This window comes from Zalophus californianus, chromosome 2, assembly GCF_009762305.2.
Source record: "Zalophus californianus isolate mZalCal1 chromosome 2, mZalCal1.pri.v2, whole genome shotgun sequence".
NCBI classification, from domain to species: Eukaryota; Metazoa; Chordata; class Mammalia; order Carnivora; family Otariidae; genus Zalophus; species Zalophus californianus.
Genome location: NC_045596.1, coordinates 58,333,548 through 58,353,057, shown reverse-complemented (window position 1 = coordinate 58,353,057; position 19,510 = coordinate 58,333,548). Strand labels below are relative to the sequence as shown.

The following is a 19,510-nucleotide window of genomic DNA, read 5'->3' as shown; positions in this document are numbered from 1 at the left end:
CAAAGTGTCAGGAGCGCGCTTCCTCACCGGCTTCCCACCCGACCCCGGGCGCTCTTCTCCAGGCTGCCCGCCCGCCGCACGCACCGCAGCACCGCCCGCCCGCCGGGGTCCGGAACCCGGCCCTCGAAATCTCACTTTCGTCTTTCGGCCACCCGCGCGCCACCGCTCTGGCGACGGCTGATGGCGTCACCCGCACTTCCGCCTGCGGCTGCGTTCTAGTCACAAGCGAGGAAGGAAGAAGGGAGGTCTGAAGGGCTGTATGTGTGGGGGAAATAGCGAGCAAAAAGAAGAAATCCGGGCGCTCGCCGGCGCTACGACAGTAACCGCGGGCCTCTTCTGCCCCCGCCGTCCCCCCATCGGAGGTCGCCCTAGGCACACTTCCCTCGCCTCTCCGTGGTCTCCCCTCCTCAGGGTCTCCCGACTCCCGGGTCTCTCCTTACGCCTCACCCCCCCCCCCTTTGCTCCCTCACACTCCCTCCCTCTCCCTCCCTCCCATCGTCAGGCTCCCCGCCCTTAGTATCGCGAGACGAGGTGAGAGCTGGCGGAGCGGCGGCGGCGGCGGCGGCAGTAGAGGTGACCGAGGCGGTGGCGGCGGAGGCGGCACCGAGCGCTGTGTCGGCCCCGGTGCGGCCGAAGTCGCGGTAGAGCGTAGCCCCCACGCCCCTCCCCCGTCCGCGCCCTCCCTCTTTCCCTGGGGATGGAGAAGGCGACGGTTCCGGTGGCGGCGGCGGCGGCGGCGGCGGAGGGAGAAGGGAGCCCCCCGGCGGTGGCGGCCGTGGCGGGCCCCCCCGCGGCGGCGGCGGCGGCGGCGGCGGCGGCGGCGGAGGTCGGCAGCGGCGGCGGCAGCGGGGCTCGCTCGGCCTCTTCTCCTTGTGGGATGGTGCGAGTCTGCGACCTACTCCTGAAGAAGAAGCCGCCGCAGCAGCAACACCACAAGGCCAAGCGTAACCGGACTTGCCGACCCCCCAGCAGCAGCGAAAGCAGCAGCGACAGCGACAACAGCGGCGGCGGTGGAGGCGGCGGCGGCGGCGGCGGAGGCGGCGGCGGCACCAGCAGCAACAACAGCGAGGAAGAAGAGGACGACGACGACGAGGAAGAGGAGGTTTCTGAGGCAAGGGCCTGGTTTCAAAGGAAGGAGGGAGGAAGGGACCGTAAAGGGTAGGGGCCGAAGGTGGGAGGGGACTTGCGGTGGGACAGATTCCTGTGGGTTGATCTATCTTAGCGGCCAGCCTTTCCACTGCCCTCTTTCTTTCCCCGGCCTAAATCGTGAGGTGTGGGGATGTGGGGGAGGGTAGCTGACACGTGGGGGTGGGAGGACCACAGAGCCCTGAGTTGGTGAACAGCAGGTTATCCTGGGATGGTTCACACGGTTAAGGATGGAGGGAATTGGTTAGATTCCCTCTTTGCACACCCGGCGGGGTCTGACTGGGGTCAGTAGGGCCATGTTATTCCTGGGGCGGGGGCGGGACCAAAGCGGGAGGCATAAGATAATAGGTAGCTGAGTCTCTTGGGGAATGACTAGGAGGTTGGTAAATTTCTCCCACTTGTGAAGTGGTAGGGAGCAGTTTTGAGGGGAGGTAGGGTTGTAATGGACTCAGAGCTAAGTATTTGTGTATGTGAGAGACACGTGAGAAGCTGTACTTTTCCATATTGTTTGCAGGTTTTTTTTTTTTTTTCATAATTATTGTGGCTACTGAAGTAGCCTTTAGTTCTTTGATCTCTCAGGGATTTTGGATGAACTAATCTTAGATCCATATACATTTATATATAACTCAGTGGCTGAAAAGTATATCTGACTCTTACATGTACATATATATACATCTTCAGATGCTTCCTTAGTGAGGAAAAATTAAGCCAGGCTGTGTCGTTTTCCAGATAATATGGGACAGCTGAAGAGTGCTTTGAAGCCAGCCTTGGTTGTGGTGAGTTGGAATAGGAAGGCCTCTTGGTTTGTCCTAGTGATCTGGTTTCATAACTGTTTATAATTTTTCCTGGGTCCACAGACAGGCGGCGTTGCAGGACCTTATTATTCAAAGGCCACATATAACCCAAAAGCTCAGTAAAACATACCATACTGACAGAAAAACCTAAGAGTTAGCCTTATTATCAGCTCTTTTGTAACTCTCTTGTCCACTCCCTGAAACGGAGGCTAGAAAATATTGATTCAGAGAATGAAGTTGTAACTTAAGGCAGCAGAAGGAAAACAGCTTTAAAAGCTGATTTTAAATCTTGTTGTAAGAGAACAACTCAATTATCTAGAAGTACCACTTGCCATTTATTCTCTTCCACAGAGTTTATCTGGGTGCAAGGCTTATTTTTTGAAAATTGTATTATTGGATCTTGAGTTCTGTTCAAATAGAGAAATACCTTTTAAAGAGTTTGAGACTTGTCTATTGGAAGACCAGATTCTCTTTTACCTCAGATTGGATGAAGTTATATAGGTAGAGATGTAATAGTTCAAGTATGTATACCAAAAAGATGGACACTCCTGCTATTCCATTATCCGATTGAATTCTGAGAATAGGTTTGTGTTGATAGATTTTGTATTGATTTTAGTTGGACCTTTCCGTATACGGTGTTGCTTGGGCTGCATTTGAAACAATGAAGAGGAGGATGTGATGGGATTCTTATTTCCAATAAAATCTATTATGGTAGTGAGAATCTTTCATTTGTATGATTCTTTGCAGAGATGAGAAACATTTTAGAAGTAATCCAGTTCAGCCCTTTTATTTTAAAAATGAGGAAAACAAGGCTTAGAGGAAACTGTGGTGAATAGTAGCAGAAGTAGAAATCAAAGTTTTCTAATGGTTCAGACCAGTACACTTTTTATGACAGCTATTTCCCTGCCTGACATCTTTGAAAAATTAGGCAGTAAATTGCAAGGTAACACAATCATGCAGCTGTGGGCAAAATGCCAATATTTTATTAAGATTTTAAATTCTCCCACAAAATATCAAGCTCTGGTTTGGAACATGGTATCAAGTTGAGTGCAGTACTTACTGGACTATTATACTGTAAACTTCACATACCTAGGTAGTTTTGTTCATTGGAATTTGGCCTAAGAAGCAAAACTTTTAGTAAGTTTATAGGTGTGTTAATTTTCTGAGTCGGGTTTATTTTCCTCAGAAGATGGGAATGATATATGTTCATTTTCATCAGCTAGGGGAGTTTCTTTGTTTTTAGTATGCTTTATTTTGTTTTGTGCACAGGTCTGTAAACAATGGGTTTGTCAATTGTGAAGATGAGTCAGGAGAAATAAGTGTAAGAAAGTGCAGCCATTAAAAATAAATCTATATAGGTACATGACGAGGAATGAGCAGGCAGAAAGGAGTACAGTATGTCTCCGCACCTGCCTCTATCCTTGACCAAAATAAAGAAGTAAATAAACTTCAGTCACTGTACACTATAAGCTAAATGGAGGAGTTGTGCAGTGTTTGTCATTTCATTATCATTTTATTGACATGTCAGCAGAAGTTTTAACTTTCTAGAGCTAGGAAATCTTGTGGTTAATACTCATTGTATTTAAGTACGTTTTCTAATTCATTCTGTTATTGGCTACACAATGAAAAATGTGGATAACATGATCCTTGAGATTATCCTTCTAATAAAAGTCATCAAAAGGTTAAAAAGGAATATGAAAGGTTATAGTTTCTGTATATACTTGTGGTTTCAGGTACTTAACCTGAAAAATTGAAGGATAATTTAGCAAAAATATATACATTTGCTATGAAGAAACGTTAGCTGGATATTCTCTATATCTGCTGAAAGAGGAAAAGTTAGAAGGAAAGGAGATTTAATTTAAATAAGAGCCTTATTTGAATCTTGAAGAACAAGCATCTAATTCTTACTAAATGTTGGAGTAGCTTATTGAGAATTGGATTTTTCTCTTCAATGTCAGAATAGGATAATCATGTTTTAGATAATTAATGTAACTTTGGCTGTACCTGGAAACAAAAGTATAAGACCAAGAGCTCTCCTTTTCCCTCTCCTACTCTCCCCCCTCCCATTTGACTCAAAAATCTTAGATCAGAATGAAAAATGTGTAATTGCCTTGGCTTTCAGTGGGTGACTAATATGGAAAATACACAGAAATGTATTTCCTAACATAAAATTGTAATGCATTTCTTTTCAAATTCGTGACTAAATTGCTTACTTGAATATTAAAAGAAAAAAATGTTAACATTGCATGAGTTGATACTTCATTTCAGAAGAAACATGCATTCTATTGAATGCATTTTGAAATGTAATTGGATGGTATCAGTGTTTGCTAATGCAGAATTCAAAGGGGAAAAATGTGCTATTAAAGGTAGGATTCGTGTTCAAAAGTAACTTTTATTAAAGATGAATAAAATGTAAAGACAGTAGGAGTTTTTCAGAATTCCAGCTATTTTTTTGGTAGGTAACTTGAGGCTTTAAATTTAAGAGACAAACCTAGTGGTGAAATTTTAGACAAGGGGAGCCAGTGAATAAATTAGTACTGACTTAGTTTTGAAAGGATTTGCAAGGCCAGGGAGAATCTGTTTGTAGACATGGAAGAGGTAGGGTTGAGAATGAGAGAGAAAGAAAAATTATTTCAGTAGATTTTGTTCCCTTAAATTCACTTCTAAATATTTTTGTTGTTGTTTTTTAATGGAAAAATGCCATCTAGGTTCCTTTGTTATAATGGTAGAATCCCAGATGAGTCCAGAGCAGCTTTCTTGGTCCTCAGTTTCATCTCTTAATTGATAAAGCAGTATTTGTAAACTAGATGTTAAGCTCTTTGAATAGTTCTGTCATAATTATCTTGTCTCCTAGTCTGCTTAAGCACAGTACTTGATAAAAAAAATTTTCAGTGAATAACTAGTACTTAGGAGAATCCAGAATTCATTTAGGAAACCAAGAGAAGGAATAGAGTTTCTCCCTTCTTGGATCCAGGGCTGCCAAATAGCTGAAGTTTGTATTTCAATATCTTTCAGTTACTAATTACTTCTCTTAGTGACAGTCCTGTTCAATAGGGGTCCTCTTCCATAGGTATTAACGGGGAAAGCCGGTTAAGCCAATATATATTGATTGTTGAATGCCTGATAAATACCTTAAGCATCCTAGGTATGTTTACATTTTAAAAACATAGGAAACTTACTTATTCAGTGCCTACTGTGTGTCAAGTCTAAAATAATGGTTAAGAGCATGGACTAGAGCTTAGAGTCAGATATGATCCATCACTTACTAGCTTTGTGATCTTGGACAAGTTACTTAACCTCTCTGCACCTCAGTCTCCTCTTATGTAAATGGTGATAACGTAGATTCTATTGTATATCATTGGTATGAGAATTAAATAAGATAATACAGGTATCATGTATTCTCATGTTATTTTCACCATATCCCTATGAAGTAGGTGTTCTCATATTTGTTTCATTATTCACATGTTTAGAGTTCCTAGTATATGCTGGACATTTTGTTGTACTGGGTAAGTAAGGGTGAGCAAAACTATTTTAAGACACATTGATTTTAAAATGAAGCAATGATTAAATACAGGTTTTGGGAGGTATGATAGTGAGAGTAAATGGTTAAACATAGATCCTAAATAAAATGGGTGAGTTTCAGAAGTATAGAAATATACTTGAGTTGTTAACTTGGGATCTAGATAGGCTGTGAATATCTGAAATTAAACCCAAGATTTTGTTGAAGGTGCTTATAAAGTGTTTTATTCTTTCTCCCCTACCCCCATAGGGTGTGTGCAAAACTTTAAGATTCTCAGAGAGATCTGTGACTGCCTCCTTCCTCCCTCCCACCTTGTTATTTTGAAACATTCTCACTGCAGTAGTAGTGGGGAATCAGGCAGGCATTTATGTGCATTGTTTAGAATTGGGAAACTACTTGTAACCAAGGTAATGTAGTAACACATTGGTGCAGAGAGGTTAAGTAACTTGTCCAAGATCACAAAGCTAGTAAGTGATGGATCATATCTGACTCTAAGCTCTAGTCCATGCTCTTAACCATTATTTTAGACTTGACACACAGTAGGCACTGAATAAGTAAGTTTCCTATGTTTTTAAAATGTAAACACACCTAGGTCTATATGTGTTGTGAAGTCTAAGACTTAACTTGTCCTTTCTGGTAAACTAGCTCTATGCTTACTCTTGTCTTAAATCCTCATATTTTGCCTTTTAACTGTTTAATTAGTGAAGCAGCTTTCATCTAGTCTGCTATGGACTATCAGATCTGAAGATGTGATGAAGATGAAGATGAAACCTTGCCTTACACATCTTTATATCTCCTCCTGCACTGTACCATGTATGTTATATAAGTCCTAGTGTCTTAACCTCTGCTAGGCTTTCATGAAGTCAGATCTCTGAAGTAAAAATAAATAAGTAATAAATGAAAAAATATTTCTTCTTTAACCACTTACTCTGGAAATATTTGGAATCATCAGAGGAATACATTTTGATTCCCTGAAAGTTGCGAGACTATTTACTAGACTGCTTCTACTGGTGTCCAGTTATACCATCTGGTTGACTAGAAGTCTGGTTGACTAGAAGTTCAGTTTTTAGGTCTTTGAGGCAGCATATTTGCATTTATAGCAGTAGTTTACTCTGCATTCTTATAAAGATGATTTAGTGAGTTAGGAAATGTACATGTAATGAATTTCCATATAATTTTTACATACTTGACCGTAGATGAAAAAAATTCCACTTCAGAGTAGTATGTGAGGTAGCGCCTGTTGATACCACTTATGTTTTTGTTAGGACCAATAGAGGGCACCAACATCCATGGTAATCTATGCTCAATCTGACTAACTTCCTTCAACTTTCACCTTTTGGAAAAAAATTATTAGGAAATTGAAGGTGAAGGGTAAATATGAATACCCTCTGGTCCCTGGAACCTTACCTGTCAGGTAGTCAAACCTATCCACTTGCCACACAGAATCAAAACATCCTTCCTCACGTATGGTGTTTAACTTCTTAATGTGTATATATTTTTGTCTTTAAAGATATCTTTTCCAGTCATGAGGGGAAGTGGAATTGTGGAATGATATACCTATCATTTTATCATGATTTATAATTTAGGTTTTAATTATTGAAAAGAGACATGTTGGATTTTATTTTTCCCAAAAATGCTTTGAAACTTGACATTAATATAGACCTGATTGAAAACACAATGCAGATTGCCTTCTGTTATTTTATAAAACTCATAAACATTACCTTGATCTTTTAAAAGAGTTGACTTAGGTTTACTTCTGGGTGAGACTAGACATAAAAGAGGGTCAGTTACCAAAAAGTGTAAAGTTCATAGTACTTTAGGAATTCCGTTTGCACCCAATATTATTTAGTATGTTTATAAACAATTTTGACAATATGATGAAATCCTTCTCAAGGTGTACAGATAGGTCAGAGTGAATTGTGTTTAATGAAATAAGATTGTTGAGAATAGATTAAAAATGTTAAATAGGTTTTTATGAGTCATGGGTAAAAAATGTGCTTTTTTTGGGCAAATGATCTGAAACAAAGCATAGTTTTTCAGTATGGTGTTGAACACGATGAAATAAGGTATTGGAGAATCGTAAGTTAAATAATTCTTTGATACATCTGCACAAAATAGATTATGTATATTTCTGCCTGCTGTACCATGAAAATGATGACTAAAACTAAGCAAGTTCTAGAGTGGGATAGTTAAGAAATGATTGGAGGGTTAGGGATGGAATCCATGATCAAGGAAAACTGCAGATTATAGTTAATTATATTCTTATTGCTTGTTACTTAATGTTCAGATTAATCAGTTACTCAAACTTGAGTCATGGAGAAAAATGTGTGTTAGATAATGTTATTTCAAATTTGAAAATAAGTAAATTCCTTATTTCTTATTTCTTGAGATTATTTGAAAGTACACACCAGACATGACAAATATATGAAACTAGTCTGTACGTTTGCATCTCCAGCCGGACATATTCCCCTCCTGAGCTATCATTGAGTTTCATTTAATCTTTTTTTTTTCATTCCTCCCATACTCCCCAAAAAGAAAGGAACAGAACAGGAAAAAAAAAGTGAAGAAATAGCCTGTCCTGAAATTAATTTGTGGTCTGGGTTTTTTCTCTTGAATCGTCTTTTAATTAAAGAACCTTTGAGAAATATCTCAGATCTGTAGAAAAACTAGTTTCATCAGTTTTGAATTTCAGATAAATAAACATTAACATACAGTTCTATTTTCCTTTCCCTCTTTCCTATCACCCTAAATCTGAGACCTGAGAAGAAAAGGAATTCTTTGTGTTATACCAGCTCTATTTCCAGTTCGGTCTTTGACCTCATTATTGTCTCTTACCTTCTCTATGCAGTTTCCCTCTTATTTTTTATTTGAATTTAATAACAGAAATAGTCCTGTTATAAGGGCTCTAGTACAGTTCTTACTAGTTCAAGATGTGGTATAGGAGTTAATTTTTTTTTACCTGACAAACATTTATTGAGTCTCTCCTATGTGTGGCTGTTTTCAGTATATAGTAATCTCAACCATTTCCCTCTCAGTGAATGTTAAAAAGTTAACTATATTTAAAATAATACCTGTATATGTTGAGTTAAATGATTTTATTCACCTTGTAGGTTAGTAAAACTTAAATTTACATACATGAAAAATTAGAGTGATGGAATTTTTTTTTTATGGTTTTTAGAAAATATCGCTATACTTTGCTAAATAAATTTAAAAGGCATTATTGAGACCTAGCAAAATCAGGGATTATGAGGAATTTGAAGAAACTGAAACATTGGGGCACCTGGGTGGCTCAGTTGTTAAGTGTCTGCCTTCAGCTCAGGCCATGATCCCAGGATCCTGGGATCAAGCCCCGCATCGGGCTCCCTGCTCTGTGGGAAGCCTGCTCCTCCCTCTCCCACTCCCCCTGCTTGTGTTCCCTCTCTCACTGTGTCTCTCTGTCAAATAAGTAAAATCTAAAAAAAAAAAAAAGAAAGAGACATTATTCCTAGTTCCATAAAATTTAAGTCATGTTGAGATAAAATTAATAATTTAAAACTGTGAAGATGGTTTTAGTCCTGTGTAATTAATTTATTTGGGAATCTGTGTTTTCAGTGTAACTGTTCCTTTAGAATTGGTTTCATTATAGGGATTGTTTTATTTCTGTTTTTGAATATAAGTTGGGTAGACTTTACAACTTTTATGAGTGCCTCTTGTAATACTCACTAATTTGTGGTATTATGTTCTGATTTTTTTTTTAAAGATGATGTCTGTATGTGCTATTTTTCTAGAATATCCTTAACAATTAAATGACACCAAAGACTCATCCATTCTAATTTTATCCTGAAGATTTTGTAGTGAGAATAGGGGTTATAAAGGTATACTTGTGGTTAATGTAGGTACAAATATGTTAAAATATGAGAAATTGAGTTATAGTAGTGTAGAGTACAATGTTAAATATCTTCCAAATTAGATTTTAAATATAGTATTTCTATAGTTAAACATTATTAATTAAATATATACATATTTGTAGAAAATGTGACAAAATCAAAAAGATCTAAAGAAGAATACAAAAATTGCCTATAATTTTACCCTCCAGAATTAATCCTTATTTGAAAATTTTTTCTTTTTTTCCCCTGGTGTATGTTAATCAAATTATCTGTCACAGAGAACAAAGGTATCACTTAACACATTTTGTCTGCGAAAAGCTTCATTGATGAGCATACTTAAAATACATCAGTTGAAGAGCTAAGTCTTGGGGTGATGGTTACATACTTATTTAACTATAAAAACTAAGGAATGCATTCATACTTTAAAAAAAATCTTATACATAAAGGTTTTTATCTTACTCTTTCTCAAAGTAAATGTTGCTAACATTTTGGTATATATCAAACATTCTAGTTTCTTTCTTGGTGGGACTGAATGAATGAGTATGGGGTGGAGAAGGGGATATGTGTGTCTGACAGCGTACATTAGGTTTTGCCTCATTGTTCTTATTTACTTATGAATGTTCCATAGTATGAATGTTCATAATTTATTTGCTCTTTTATACTGGTAGACATTTTCTTAAAGATTTATTTATTTTAGAAAGAGAGATAGCATGTGCACTTGCACGGGGAGGGGCAGAGGGAGAGGGAGGGAGGGAATCTCAAGCAGACTTGGAGCCGGATGTGGGGCTTGATCTCACAGTCCTGAGTGAGATCATGACCTGAGCCAAAACCAAGACTTGGATGCTTAACCAATTTAGCCACCCAGGCGCCCCTATGTTGGTAGACATTTTGATTGTTTTCAGTACATTGCTATTACATATATAATGCTGAAGTGAACGTCCTTTTACAGTTATTTTTGAGTATAAAGATATTTCTTTGGAATGGATTCCCGGAAAGAATTGCTGGACCAGAGGTTATGCACATGTTAAATTTAATAAATATTCCCACGTTTTACTTCTATCAACAGGGTATTAAGAATATTACTAGAAATGAGCAATCTTAGTTTTTAAAATGTGTTAAAAAATCGTGTTTTGTTTTTGTTTTCATTTTCCTGAGTACTCTTGACATTGAGTAAACTTTAATTTTTATTTTTCATTTGGATTTCTTTTGAAAATTTCCTGTTATATACTTTACTTATTATTCTATTAGAATTGTCTTTTTCTTAGTGATTGTTGGTACTATTTATATTTATGCATAATAATCCTTCACAGTATTATTTGTTCTTCTCTGTTTATAATATTTTCACAATATAGAAACATTTTTATTTTTGTGTAGTAAAATGACTTATTTTTTTTTGATTTCTGGAGACCTTCACCCCAATATTTTAAGAAAATATTCTTAGAAATTTCTTTTGATACTGCTGTGCTTTGTTTTTGAAAGATACACAGATATCTTTTTGGATATAATATTTAATTGTTGTGTCCATTTCTTATTTACTCTTTTTAGTAGTATTTGACCTTGTTGACCAATTTTTGCCTCTTAAAAAATGCTATTCTCTTGCTTATGTAATACCACGCTCTTCTGTTTCTACATTACTAGCTGCTTTTTGTAGGTTTTCTTGCTTCCTCCTACTCCCCTCACTGTACATTCTTTGATTATTTAGTACCTCTAAATAATTTCTCAGTCCTGGGCCCTTTTTGGTCTTGTGTGTAGTCTCACTTCTTAGGTGATCTTATCTAGTCTTGAGTATTTATATATATGCTAGTGACTATCAAGTGTGTATTTCCAATTTAAACCTTTCTTCTTGAGTACTGGTATGAACCTCTTGGTCACCCAACATTTGTACAAACCTTTCTTCTAACATACTTTTCTTCCTTTCTCAAGAGTATCACTCCAAAGTTCCATCCAGTTACTAGACATAGCTCAACACAACAGATATTTACATACTTCTTTTTCTCTTAATTCAGCCAGTAATCTATAAAACAGTAAATAATGTGTCTCTCCTTTTGCCCAACCCATTGCACAGTGGTGAATAGGAATAGGATAATCATAATGATGCTGCTTTGGAGAAGGAAAGAATAGAAGTAGAGAGCAGTTGTTGGTCCATATTAATACTGAAATCCTGATCAGAAGACTCTGCTTTGGCAACATTATAAATTCCTTGGTTAAACTTTGATTTTGCTCTATGGGAGGAATGCCCTTTTGACTATTATGTGTGTCCTTGGTTTTGTTCTTAGGTGATTCTCCCTTGTTTGTTATTTTCCTTTGCTACATCTGAAGTAGTAGGCATTCAAGAATATGACATCCCTAGGAATTGCACAACTTTTATAGCTCCCTGCTAGTTGGTATAGATTAAGGAGCTGCAGGGTTATTTAAGGTTCAGTCATAGGTTTTTATAGGCCAGTAATGTAGTTCGGTGGTAAAACTCTTTCAAAAACTTAATAGACTTCTATTTTGTTTTCTTTAAGTCGGTACCATATGACATTATCTTCAGCAGAAAATCTCTTTTAGTCATAACTTGTGAAATCTACTCATTCCTTTACTAGTCTCTGTGCTAGGCCTGTTCCTCTTTCCTTGTGTTACCGGGCTACCTTGAGGGCATCTGAAATAATAGGCTTGAATGGTATATCAGTTAGAGTTTAACCAGAGAAGTAGAACAAATAGGAGATTTATATATGAGAGAGAGAGGGAGGTAGGTATTAAGAGATTTATTACAGGGAATTGGATTACAATTTTGGCAGCTGGCTAAGTTTAAAGTCTGAAGTTTGTAAGGTAGGCATTTGGGAAGGGAAGATCTCAGGCAGGCTAGAACCCGTGGGCATATGCTGATGCTGTTCTCCCTAGGAAGTTAGGAGAGGAGGATCCAGGGAAAGGAGAACAATTACAGACTCAGCTGCTATTTGGAGTCTCATTTGCCAGGAAGAGCTCACTAAGGATCATCATCCTAGTTTAAAAGTCACCTTATTAGGGACTTTTTTTTTTTTTAATAAATTCTTTCTTTCTTTTTTTTTTAAGGTTTTATTTATTTGAGAGAGAAAGAGAGACAGAACACAAGTAGGGGGAGAGGCAGAGGGAGAGGGAGAAGCAGACTCCCTGCTGAGCTGGGAGCCGGACATGGGGCTCCATCCCAGGACCCTGGGATCCTGAGCTGAAGGCAGACGCTTAACCATCTGAGCCACCCAGGTGCCCCCTGATTAGGGACTTTAATTACATCTACAGATCCCTCGGCAGCACCTAGATTAGTGTTTGAATACCTGAGAGAAAGTATTTACAAAATGGCTGCTTGCCTTCCCTTCCTCTTAGTTTAGCCTAACCAAGTTGACACATCAAAACCCATCACAAAGGGACTCTCTTCACATGTTCTTTGCTACAAAGTTCTCTTGTTATATTTGGAGCACAAAAGTCCTGCCTTTTCTAATCTGAGAGGCCTCGATTTATTGGACTCAGGGTAGGGTTTGCTACTGAGAGAGCTTCTCTCAGTAGCACTGTATTTAGGTCTGTCTCTGTTCACAAACTGCCTTACACTTGGTTGAGCTGATCTTTTTGCCAGTTCTTTAAATAGCCAATACCCACCAATATTCTGAGTTTTTCTAACTGCTTTTATTAGAGCTATACACACTTGTTAGTCGTGTAATGTGCCCTCTCCATTATTGCAGGGAAGAGTTTTACTAAATGGTTTGGTACTGCATAACAGAGGTGGTTAGTTTTCCAGCCTGACATGTTTCCTTGCTATCTGTCCTCTGAGCCTTACCAGAGTTTTTAGGAATTTGTTATGGCAGCACTCTACTTCTAATTTACTGTATTGGTTAAAATAGAAGATGGGTTGTTGGAACAAAATGACTCCAAAACACATGTGGTTGAAGTAAGATAGATTATGTGATACTCTGGGAGTAGTCCTTCAGGTCACGCCTAAGTCCAAGTTCTCCTGTTTTGTTACACCATCCCTTAACCTGTGCTGTTGAGTATGGTGGCTGTGTACCACATGTGGCTACTCAGTGCTTGAAATATGCCTAGGATGACAGGGTCTAGATTTTTAGTTTTATTTAGTTTTAATTAATTTAAATAGTCACATGTGGCTGGCTAGTGGCTACCATCTTGGAGAGTGCCAGATAATAGAACATATACATCATCAAAGTTTTATTGGACAGCTTTGCTTTAGGGTGTTGACTTCATCTAGAAAGTCTAATTTGGCTCACTAGCATCACATCCACAGTCCAGTTTGGTTATGGGCTGAGTTGTGTCCCTCCAAAATTCATGTTGAAACCCTAACCCCCATTGTTGGTGGGAATGCAAACTGGGTATGCATACCGTGGAAAACAGTATGGAGTTTCCTCAAAAAGTTAAAAATAGAGCTACCCTACGATCCAGTAGTTGTACTACTGGGTATTTACCCCCAAAATACAAAATACACTATCCAAAGGGATACATGCACCCCTGTGTTTAGTGCAGTATTATTTACAATAGCCAAACTGTAGAAGTAGCCCAAGTGTCCTTCAGTAGATGAACGGATAAAGAAGATATGATACACACACACACATACACACACACACATACACACCACTGGAATATTATTCAGCCATAAGTAAGAATGAAATCTTGACATCTGCAACAACATGGATAGAGCTAGAGGAATCTAAGCGAAATAAGTCATTCAGAGAAAGACAAATACCCTATGATCTCACTTACATGTGGAATTTAAGAAACAAAACAAGTAAAGGGAAAAAAGGGAGAGAGCGACAGGCCAAAAAACAGATTCTGAACTATAGAGAACAAACTAATGGTTACCAGAAGGGAGGTAGGTGGGGGGGGGATGGGTGAAATAGGAAATGGGGATTAAAGAGTACACTTATCATGATACAAAAAATAAAATGATAAACCCTAACCCCCAGTATTTCAGAACGTGACTGCATTTAGAGGTAATGTCTTAAAAAAGGGAATAAGGTCAAATCAGGTCATAAATCTGACAGGTGTCTTTATAAGAAGAGGAAATTTGGACACAGAGACACCAGAAATACGTGCACACAGAAAAGGTCATGTGAGGACACAGCAAAAAGAAGACTATCTATAAGAAAAGGAGGGAGACCTCCAAAGAAACCAGATGTGCTGACACCTTGATCTTGGACTTCTAGCCTAAAGGACTGCGAGAAAATAAATTTTTGTTGTTTAAGCCACCCAGTCTGTGGTATTTTATGAGCCCTAGAAAAACTAATGCACAGCACATGAGAAATAAGAAACAGAAAGGCAACCACAAATAACTTCCTTTTAATGAATTGGCCAAGAAATTGCAAACATCACTTCCTGACCAGAACTTAGTTACATGTCCAGTACTAGGACCCAGCTCTTGCTATATGGCCATCACACCCAGATATAACTTGTGGAAAAGTGTTTTACTAAAAGAAGGGGAGTATGGATATTGGCGGTTAATTAATGTCTTACACCAATATAATTCTAGGATTACATTGTTTTTATGGCTAGCAATACGAGGAAAAAAAGTTACTCCTGACTCCTGAAATAATCTTGTTGGCCTAGCTTGGGTCATGTGTCCATGCCTGAACCAGCCATTGAAAAGGAAAAAGATGCTTTGTCTAGGTGTAAGTCATGTCTTTCTGCCCCTCTAGGAGGTAGACTAGGAGAGGTCATTTTCACCTGAGTCTCATGGAATAGTTTCCCAGAAAGTGTTTCTTTTGCCAAAAAGGTGAGGTGGTAGAGTGGGAAGGATACTGGACATAAGACTTCCAAAGTATACCTTGAAACTTCCCACTTCTCTCCATCTTTGCTACCATCACATTAGCCCAGGCTGTTATCTTACTTGGACTTCATAGTAGTCTCCTAATTTGATTTCCTAGCTTGCTTTCTTGTCTCTTCACACTTCATTTCATTCTTCATGCAGCAACTAGGCCAATCTTTCTGAGATTTAAATCATTATTTGACTTCTCATTGTTCTTAGAATAATACCCAAACTACTACGTTGGCCTGTAAGACTTTATATGGCTGATCCTTCTTATTCTAGCCTCATTTTATATCCTTTTTAGTTCATTCACTATCTTCTAGTCCCACTGGCCTGTTCTTAGAGCATGGAGACTTTCTCACCTAGGGTCTTTTACTCTCTTTCTAGGATATTCTTCCCCTGGTTCTTTGTCTCTTCTCTTTTAGGTTTCCAGCTTAGGTGTCCTTTCCTGTTCAGAGTTGTTGAAAGAAACTTTTCCTCCCTACACCTCTTCTCTTCTCCACCCTCCCTTTCAGTTTTCTGCCTGTGACTGCTACTGGGGTAAGAAATAGGAGGCCCTCTTGGCCTTTAACCAAGCTTTATTAGTATTAAATATTTTAGTGGACTTAGAAAGGGATTTGTGGGTGGTGGGAGTAGGGAAATTTGAGTATTTAACATTCCCAGATTAATAATAGCTGTTTTTTTATTCCTATGTCCACATCAGTTTTAGTTATTAGGTTGGACCTTTTGATACTGTTCTTTTTGTACATGGAGAGTCCTCACATCTCTGTGATTTCATATGGCTCAACCTAGTATGTTAGAATGCTTTGATGTCTTAGAAGGCAGTTCTCCCTCATTGATCTGTCAAGAGTTTTAGATATTGTGCATTTAACTTGTCAGATGGTTTTTGTAAGCTGCCATAAAATATGCCCATTGAGATTTTAATTGGAATTAGATTGAAATATGGATTAATTTGAGGAGAAATAGATGTATAATACCGAGCATTTCCATCCAGAAACATGGCATGCCTCTATTTTCTTCAGGCCCTTCATCTGTCTTTAATAAAATTTTATAGTTTTCATATAGATTTTGCACATTTTGGGGGTTTATTTCAGATTATTTTATAGTTATTACTGTCATGCATGGTATTTTTTCTTCCATTACACTTTGTAATTAGTTATTGTTGGAGTGTAAGAACCTATGGATTTTGATATTTTGATCTTGTGTATATGGCTGCTAAACTGAATTCTTATATTATGTGAGTTTATTCTGTTGGGTTTTCATATTGACTCCAACAAATGATTGTCTTTTGTCTCTACCTTTTCAGTGCTTTTACCTCTTGTTTGTTTTTCCTCTTGTTGCATCAGTTTTGAACACTCCCAAAATGCTGAATAAAAGTGGTAATAGAGGCAGTCATTATCTAGGGAGTGCTGCTGTGTCACTATTAAGTATAATGCAAATATCCTCTATTTAATATATCTCTTTCTCTTAGCTCATTAAGTTTTATCAGAAATGTGTACCAACTTTTATCAAATGCATTTTTGACATCTATTGAAATGAGTATTTCTTCTCTCCTCCAATCTATTCATATAATGAATTGTAATAGTAAATTTTCTAATATTAAACTGTTTGGAATATTTAGTATGATCTAGTATATTCTTTTAACATACTGTTGGATGGATTTGATGTCATTAACATTTCAATTGATATTTTCTGGGAGATTATCCATTCCATATTAGATTTCTAAATTTCTTGGGAGAAACTGTATTTCCTTCCTATATCGTCTTGTAAAGATTTGTGCTTGACAGATGCAATTTTATGCATTCTTTTTCATTTTAATCTTTGATGTTGTATTTTTAGCCATATTTGCCACTTGGATGTTAGAAAGGAGTTTGATCAAGCACTTCATTTGATCTCTTTATAGTTTCATAATTTTTAAAAGTGGCCTAGGTAATTTAATGCATACCTCTTAATTCTTTCGTAATTGAGAAAAATGTAATTTTGGTAAACAACACAACAAAAAAAATTACCATTTTAACCATTTAAGTGTACAGTTCAGTAGTGCTGAGTATATTCACATTGTCGTGCAACAGATCTCTAGAACTTTTTCATTTTGCAAAACTGAAACTCCCCAGAAACTTAAACAGCTCCCCATTTACCTCTTTCCTCATCTCCTGGTGACTAGCATTCTACTTTCTGTTTCTATGAATTTGACTACTTTAGATGACTAATATAAACGGAATCATATAGTATCATTTTTTGTGACTGACTTATTTCACTTAGCATAATGTCCCTAAGGTTCATCCATGTTGTAGCATATGGAACATTTCCTTCCTTTTTAGTAAAGACTGAATAATCCTTTGTATGTATATACCACATTTTGTTTATTCATCCCTCAATGTACGTTTGGGTTGTTATTCCACCTTTGGCTATTGTACCTCTTGTTTTTTACACTTAATTCGTGTCCTTTAAATTTAAATTGGCTTATGGAGGGAGATAGGAACTTAATCTTACATTTCTGAATGGTTAATCATTTGAATTGGCTATTTCAGTCTATCCTTTCCTACTCTTTGAATTACTACCTTTATTTCATATGTTTGGACAATAGAACAGTAGACTGGATTATATCTGCTCATTATATACATCTTTATGTGTGCTGCATTTGTATAACCTTAAGGCCCACATACTAAAATTAGTTGTTTGTACTAAACAGTTTTCTGTGCTTTTTGACACATAGCTACCATCTGCAGGGTTTTATGGTTAACAAAGTAATTTTCCATATTTTTCGTTTAATGTAGTCAGTGGTCTTTTGAAACAACTTTTTTTCCTCCTAACTCTAAAGCTCTACACATGCGTGGCTTCTTTCTTTCCTTTCTTCCCTCCCTCCCTTACAAATTTCTACTAAAGAAGTAAAGGTGCTTTTATGAAGAAGACAAGAGCAGTGACAGAATCTATATAGTTTTCTTATTAATCTGTGATGTCATTAGTCTTAACCCGGCTGTCTTTGGACTCAAAACATCTCCATACACATTTAAGGCAGGACTTACAAATTCTGTGAATGTGTTTTAGCTCTTTTGTATTATCATTCCAGTGTTCTTTAGTTTTGTTTCAATGTTTTTGAAGTATATTCAGATAAACTAGGAATAATTTAAAAATGTAGTTGATTTTCAAGAAATGTCAGAATGGAAGAGCTGCTATAAGACTCAAGCTAGATAAGTTGTAATTCCATTGGCGTGATAACACATTCTTTTGAATCAAACCTGTGATAGAGTATGCATCCATGATATTAAACTGTGGTATTTTGTTTTGTTTTCTTTCTAATTTTTTTGTGTGGGAGGAATCTTAAGGGAAATTGCATTATATTTTTTTATTTTTATTAAGTCATGTAGTAAATATAAACTAAAAATTTAAATAGTAGAGGAAGATAAGGTATAATAATTGAAAAATCTCCCTTCTTTCATATCCTAAGGTATAAATCTTAAGTGTATATAATTTCATGTTTTTTCTGTGCATTTTTACACCTTTATCCACATGTATATTTATATAAAAAATTCTTGTTCTGTATGAATGTGGTCATGATAAAAATCTTTTGAAATTTTTTTTAATTAATAGTTTATCATACTCTTTCCACATAAATACACATATAGTTTCTTGTTTCCTTTAATGGTTGGGGAGTATTCTCTTTCAGGAATCATGACTTCCCTGATTTTATACAGTGGTTGTGGCCAGTGTTTTGGTTGTACCCAGTGTTCTACCATTACAAATAATATTGCAGTGGGCTCTTTTTGATATACATATCTTTGTGTATATGTTTCTGTATTTTGGTAGGATATATTCCACTGGTGAAAGTGCTAGACCAAAGGTGAATGGGTCTGTTTCTATGATTTCTATTTTATGTGTGTCAATGCTGTATTTTTAAAACTACAGTGGTTTTGTAGTGGTTTAGTATGTTTTGGGATATGCTAGGTCAAATGTTAGCTTTCAAGCCCTATTAATATCTGTTTTCTCTGGGTGTTGCTCTTGGTTGACTGCTTTATCCATAAAGAGCCAGCTGAAATATCACTGCTTCCCTGAAGTTGTTCATAACATTTAGCACATTGAATAATTGTAATCTCAATATTTTATTTTATTTTTTTAAGATTTTATTTATGTGAGAGAGAGTGAGTGAGAGAGAAAGAGTAGGGGAGAGGGGCAGAGTGAGAGGGAGAAGCAGACTCCTCACTGAGCAGGGAGCCTGACGTGGGGACATGGAGCTCGATCCCAGGACTTCAGGAGCTATGACCTGAGCTGAAGGCAGACGCCTAACCACCTGAGCCACCCAGTTGCCTTCAATAACTAATATTTTTAATGAGTGTTTACCATATACCAGGCACAGTTTGAATTGCTTTGTCTCATTTAATCCTTACAGCAACTCTATTTCTTTTTTGAGTTCACAGAT

General features: G+C 37.4%; 1 protein-coding gene across 5 annotated transcripts in view; it reads left to right on the top strand.

The window, feature by feature from the left end:
- The first annotated feature begins 531 nt into the window (after positions 1 to 531).
- Positions 532 to 19,510, top strand: part of ANKRD17 (ankyrin repeat domain 17) — a 158,680-nt gene continuing 139,701 nt past the window's right edge. For 3 of the 5 annotated variants that reach the window (XM_027597690.2, XM_027597687.2, XM_027597685.2), the window contains exon 1: positions 532 to 1,111. In XM_027597690.2, coding sequence (XP_027453491.2) covers positions 698 to 1,111 — 414 coding nt within the window. In that variant the 5' untranslated portion in view covers positions 532 to 697. The remainder of the gene's footprint in view (positions 1,112 to 19,510) is intronic. The other 2 variants (XM_027597689.2, XM_027597686.2) reach the window with 1 other exon arrangement.